Source organism: Dendrobium catenatum, unplaced genomic scaffold, assembly GCF_001605985.2.
Source record: "Dendrobium catenatum unplaced genomic scaffold, ASM160598v2 fragScaff_scaffold_698, whole genome shotgun sequence".
NCBI lineage: Eukaryota > Viridiplantae > Streptophyta > Magnoliopsida > Asparagales > Orchidaceae > Dendrobium > Dendrobium catenatum.
This window is the reverse complement of record NW_021319160.1, coordinates 686,036-692,574: the sequence shown is the minus strand read 5'-3', so window position 1 is coordinate 692,574 and position 6,539 is coordinate 686,036. Positions and strand designations below refer to the sequence as shown.

Genomic DNA, 6,539 nt, shown 5'->3' with positions numbered 1-6,539 from the left:
TTTTAAATTAATTTTTAATTTACATATAACCATATAATTTAATATAAATTAATTACTAATTTATGATACATATTTAATATAAATTTAATTCTAACATAAGTTTATAATTTAATATAATTATTCTTATTTTATATTTAGTATTAATGATATTTTAAACATGTTTATTGTTGCATAACCAAATTTATTTTATAAATTTATATCTAAAATCATTAATAAAATAACATAAAATTATTAATGATAATTATTTTTTATAGTGTATAAATACATAAAATTTTATTATTAACTAATACATAAGTATCATTTACATCAAAAAAATTATATTAAAAAATCTGTTTAAAAATATGTTTTTATATGCATTATATATGTTATGAGCTCATATACATCTCAACTCTTTCTTTAGTCCCACATCACTTAAAAAGACTTTTGCTATTGTTTATATAGCATTTTGAGTTTTGTTATGGTTAAGGCTCTACATGGAGTGGTGGGTTCATGTTGAAAATTCTTCATGATGGTTGGGGCAAATGTTAATAATAAAAATGGTATTTAATTATTTTAATGTTTTAAATATATGTTAATTTTTATTTAAAAAATATTGAATAATGTGAGATTTGAACAGCCAGGTTCAAATACTCGAGGCCAGATTTTGCCGTTGATCCCGACAGTCTCACCGCGTTCAGTCCTTTCAATGCAAAGGCGGTTTTAAGACTATTCAGACTCGGTCTTGTACTAGTTTTACGATTGAAACTGGTTCGAACCGGCTGGTTGGTCTGAATTTTAAAATATTGATCAAATCTTACTGATGATACTGAGGAGAAGCTAAATCGAATTAGAGCTTCTCATGAGTGGTGGTTCATGTGAAATACTTCATGATGGTTGGGCAAATGTTAATTAATAAAAATTTGTATTTATAATTATTTAAATGTTTTAAATATATGTTATTAATTTATTTAAACTAAATATTTAAAAATTGTGGATTTTGAACAGCAGTTCAAATAACCGGGTAGCCTATTTCGCCGGTTGATCGACATACTCACGTATCAGTCTGTCAAATCGCAAAGCGTGGTTTTAAACTAAATCAGAACCGGTTCTTGTGACCAGTTCACCGATTGAACCGATCGAGACCGGCTGGTCTGGTCTGATATTTTAAAAATTTGATCAAATCTATTGATGATTATCTCTATGAGGGAAAGGCTAAATCGATATTGAATTTTTGTTCCTGTTATCTGAATGATATATTTTGAAGATAACATTTATGGGATACATATGACAGGCGGGAATGGCTTTAGTTTGAGAGGGGGGGGGGGGGGGGGGGGAATCAGCACAAAAATAATTAAATATTAAAAAATAATATTATATATCTATACATTACGAAAAGTTTTTTTTAAAAAATTAAGTATAGAAAATAAAGAAAAAAGTGTAATTAAACTTTATTAAACAGCCACTGAAAGCAGAATTTAGTAACTAAAAATGTGAAAGAAATATTAGATAGGGGGGGGGGCAATTGCCCCCCTAAGCTCACTATAGTTCCGCCCTTGCATACGACAAAGTAATCAAATGTCGTTATCCCATGTATATGGATGGAACATACTTAGGTGATATGTGTTAGAAATTTATACAACAAGGTTCACGGATGAAGATGGTCATTTGGCTCCTATGAGTATTCTTAAGACCATAATTAGTGAAATTGGACGCAAACAAGATTGATATGTTGAGGTAAATGTTGAAAAACCAATTACTGATGTAAATCATTGTGTTCTTTATACTAGATGACATACTTTGTTAGACGTATTTTTGTTTGAATCATATCGTAAGCTCAATATTGCCGCTAATCAAAAAGAGTTTCTGAATATAAAGGATTGACAATACATCTAAAAGAAGTTTGCAGAGAAATTTACATGCTGTCCAGCTTTAAGCCAACTCCAAGCGGGTATGCGCATAGTAATAGACAATATATAATTATAATATTTTTGGCTTTATTGCCACGCTATTAATTTGTCTTTCATGTTGTTATTTTATTCAGCAATTATTTTCATGAATTTATGCTTCGCAATTTGTCAGTCCTGTCCTATTTGATTTCAACAACAATTTTCACAATTTTTAATATTCAGAATTTTTTTTCACATATTGTATTTAGCAATATGATAAAGTTAAAATGAAAAAAAAAGTTTCATTTTTACAAATTTAAATAATTTGATCGTACATCATATCGTTTCATAATTTTAAACTAATTTTTTATAGAAAAAAAATATTTGAAATGATTTTATATTAAACTACTAACCTGATTTAAACTCTGATTTTATCAATGAATTAGTTCTCTTAAATTTTATCAAATATATCATTGGTTTGATAAACTATAATTTAAATATATCTATGTAGTAGATAATAATTTGAAAAAAAAAATCTGCAAAAACAAATATTTAAAAAAATTTCAAATTCTTCAATCATAAATTTTAAATAATTCATGAGTGTAATCATTCATACAATCATTCGTGCAATATACACGTGTATAGAAGTGGAATACGCTGAAAAATTCGACGCATTCTAATAATGCGCTAAATGTTATGGCTACTTTGCTCTTTATTTATAAATTTTTTCAAATAAAAATGATTACCACTCTTTTAAATTTTAAAAAAATATATAGCATTAGCATTTACCTATTCTCGCTTGAATTCATGATTTAGTGCTACTCACTTTCCTTCCATTCCATATTCATTTATTGTATTTGGTTTTTATTTAAGATAAAATATTCATGAGATATTCCATTTTAACATAGAAAAATATATCACATTATTATGAATAAAAATTAGGTAATAAAATATTAAAAGTCAGTATTTAAAAATAAAATACTATTAAACATGTAAGTATGCTTCATCTCTTAAAAAAATTGAAATATTTTTAAATTTAAATGCTTATTATTCATAAATTTGTTTTTTTATTTCTTAGGAGTTTTTTGCATATATATTATCCTAATAATTTTTTATAGAATTTAAAAATTAATTGTACAAATTATTGAAATTTAATAAAAATAAAATTATCAGTTGAAATTTTGTTATATTTTTTTAATTTAGATGATATTATTGTAAATAGTGATAATTAAATATTAATTTAATTTTTTTCTCTGACATAATCATACATATAATATAACCTTCTCTGTCAGCCTGATCAATAATGCTGGAGCTGGTAGAGGTTAAAGTAGACTGCGAGGCGAAGGTGGGAGAGCTTGCTGAGGAGGCGAGAGGTGATGGATCTCCATCCCTTTGATTTTCTCATGCTTTTATTTTACTTGTTTGATGATCTCTCTTTCATCCGTGTTTCTTCGAATTTGATCCCCTTCTTTTACCGTAAGTCGTGGAAGAATTTCTCCGTTTTCTCTTGGTTTGTTCTTTAATAAATGAAAATTAAGCAGACATGAATTTTTTAGGATGATTTTCTGGAACTATTGTATCTATTGCATTTCCTGCTAATCAGTATTGTTAAATATATGATTTTGTTGTTTCCAAATCTTCTTTTATTGCTGATTTTTTTCAAGGATGGTGAAATTGTCTAGGTTGCATCATTTGGTTGGATCCAATATTGATTTTAAACCCAAAATTCGTTTAAAATCTCTCGGAAGTAGTGATCAATTGAATGAAAACAAAATCTTTCTTCAAGAAAGCAAATTATCCTTTGGTTTGATTTTGTTTCAAATTTATTTTTAGGGTTAGGGTATCAGTTTTGCTCTAGATTTTGTCTTAATGATTTATTTTTTTATCAGTTAGAAATTGCTAGAAGCTTTGGATTGGACTTCAGTTGAAATGGAACGTAAGCTGAGGCCTTCTGAAATTTCTGCAAGTTCACTCTCTTCTGCTAGCAATCCATCCTTAAACCTTGATTTGAATTATTCCTTCACCCAAATGAGCTCTAATGGTTTGTGTTTCAATCTCCAGGCTGAGAATTCTAGGTTGCTGCCTTTAGAAATCCAATCCTTTCTCTTGAACTCTTCCCGTGATCAGATTGTTAGGAATTCTACTGGTGATTGGGATGTTAAGACCATACTCAACAATCTATCTTTCCTTGAGCAGAAGATCCACCAAGTTCAGGACATTATCGGTTCCATTGTTAACGAGAAGAGCGAAATCACTCTCAGGCCAAATGAATTCGCGATTCAACAGCAAATTGTGACTACTGATCTCACTTCTATTATAGTTGACTTGATCTCTACAGCAGGAAACCTTCTTCCATCCATTAAAAAAAACCTCTTATCTTCCAAACCTCCTCCTGATCAATTTTGCAGTAAACTTAGTTCCTCAACTAGTTTGAAAGTTGACACCCCTTTGCCAAAGTATGAGCAGACTTCTTTGGAGAAGGAAAAATCTGCTAGTCTAGGAGATTGCGACGGAGAACCGCACGAGTTAGATCACATTGAAGACCATGATGTGAAGGGAAGTGAAGATGGAGCCGAGCTCGATAACCTTCCACTGGGTTCTTATGAAGTCTTACAGTTGGAAAAGGAGGAAATTTTGGCACCACATACTCACTTTTGTTCAATATGTGGGAAGGGATTTAAGAGAGATGCGAACTTGCGAATGCATATGAGAGGCCATGGTGATGAGTACAAGACTCCAGCTGCCCTCGCCAAGCCAATGAAGGACTCAGACTCTACTATTATCAAGAGGTACTCATGCCCCTTTGTTGGGTGCAAGAGGAACAAAGAGCACAAGAGTTTTCAACCTCTAAAGACACTACTATGTGTTAGAAACCATTACAAGAGAAGTCACTGTGAGAAAAGCTATATGTGCGGTAGGTGCCTTACCAAGAAATTCTCAGTTCTAGCTGATCTTAAGACTCATGAGAAGCATTGTGGCCTTGATAAGTGGCTTTGCTCTTGCGGAACAACATTTTCAAGGAAGGACAAGTTGTTTGGGCATGTAGCTTTGTTCCAAGGACATTCTCCTGTGCTGCCAACCGATGAAGGCTGTTATGGCTCGGGATCAGCAGAGCATCGAAATGACTATAAGGTTGGAGTTGAAGAAGATGGTATAGGATATTTCTTCTCTTCAAACTCTGATAATGGTGTTATATATGATACCCAAACTTGTGATGATGGCCTTGGTTATTTGTCAACTCTGAGCTTTGAGCCAAACGACTATGGCGTAAGTGATGAATTCATGAAAGCAACATCCGGTCTTATAGAGAATTCATCCTTTCTTTCTTCCTGATTGTGGTCAGAGAAATTATTCTGTGCGGAATCCGATCGTAGAGGATCTTTCGGATTACTGGACGCAATGCGTACACTCTGCGTATTTGTAGATACGTAGTAAATAAGCAACAAATCCTCACAACTAATTATTTGCTGCTTATTTACTGCGTATCTATAAATACGTAATATGTACGCAGTAAATACGCAGAGCGTAGGGTGAGCTTACGCATAGTGTACACAGTAATCCGAAAGATTTTCTATGTTCGGACTCCACACAGAATAATTTACCCAAAAGAAGGGCGAGGCCTTCAGTCCCAGTTGTATTTTTAGAACTGATTGTTAATATATATTATATTTCCGTTAGACTATGGATCTACTTCATGTATGCCTTAAATAGCATAGTTTCTTTGACAGCTGATGAATTCATTTATCTTATATTTAATTATTAAACATTTTTATTTTTCAGCCTTGTTGTCATCTTTATTGTCTGTCTTATATTTCATTTGTATTCTTTTGAAAAAGTTTAATTTATTGCTTATATAGTTAAATAGGCTATTGTTTTAGCTGTATAGTAAAGCAGCCTGGCTATAATGTTGGGACGAAATGATTTATAGGAACTACAACACCTTTTCTGAAGGCCTCTTTATTTTTTATTTTTTATTTTTTATTTTTACGAGGAAGCACTGTCCTCAGGCCAGTAAAAATCCCGGTCGACCTAGCATGCAACCGACATCAATTTACACGGGCCAACACTTAAGACTTTCACTGCTTGCCAAGAGATTCGAATCAGGGACCTAGGCTTTGCCTAGCCGGTTCTTCATCACCCGGACAAACAACGGTGGGTGAAGTCATCTTTACATTCATATGAATCTTTTTCTAATTGCCTTCTCTGCTTGTGATTGACTTGAAAAGCTGAGCGCGTGTGGAAATTAATTGTCCTCTCGTTTTGGTAGCCCATTGTTATCACAAGAAATAAAAATTGTCAAGTGGGATTGATGGTTATGTAAGAAAAATGGCATGCGCCCCATTAAATAGCCCTTTAATGGTACCAATCATGCATCAAGTGGGATTGATGCATGAATATGTTAAATATATTAGGGCACCGAAAAACTCATTTTTCACGACAAAATTCAGCAAAATTTTAAAATGCAATAATTCATCTCCAATCAAATGGCATTTTCTCTCTTCTTTCACACGCTTCCTGCGAAGGTAACCATTTTCTCATCTTTTGTGTGCTTCTTCGGCAAATGTTGTTGTCTATTTTTTTGGCATAGGTGAATAGTCCTACGCTAATATTGGCGTCGCATTGTTCACCTATCGATCTTTGACGTGCGATTTGGAGTTTGAATGGTCTAAATGG

At 32.1% G+C, this 6,539-nt stretch overlaps 1 protein-coding gene across 7 annotated transcripts; it reads left to right on the top strand.

Annotated features, from left to right (window-relative positions):
* Positions 1-3,103: 3,103 nt before the first annotated feature.
* LOC110116236 (zinc finger protein STOP1 homolog) lies at positions 3,104-5,629 on the top strand. 7 transcript variants are annotated; one of them, XR_003701137.1, is made up of 3 exons: positions 3,104-3,238; positions 3,755-3,801; positions 3,927-4,068. XR_003701137.1 is itself a non-coding variant. In XM_020849743.2 (3 exons), exons 2-3 carry the CDS (start codon positions 3,795-3,797, stop codon positions 5,196-5,198), a joined length of 1,305 nt encoding a protein of 434 aa, XP_020705402.1. In that variant the 5' UTR covers positions 3,123-3,238; positions 3,755-3,794; the 3' UTR covers positions 5,199-5,624. The 7 variants fall into 7 exon arrangements, 6 of the variants coding, with proteins under 6 accessions (XP_020705399.1, XP_020705402.1, XP_020705404.1 ...); XM_020849743.2 differs by having other exon boundaries at positions 3,123-3,238; positions 3,755-3,827; positions 3,927-5,624; XM_020849745.2 differs by having other exon boundaries at positions 3,176-3,238; positions 3,759-3,827; positions 3,927-5,629.
* Positions 5,630-6,539: the final 910 nt, after the last annotated feature.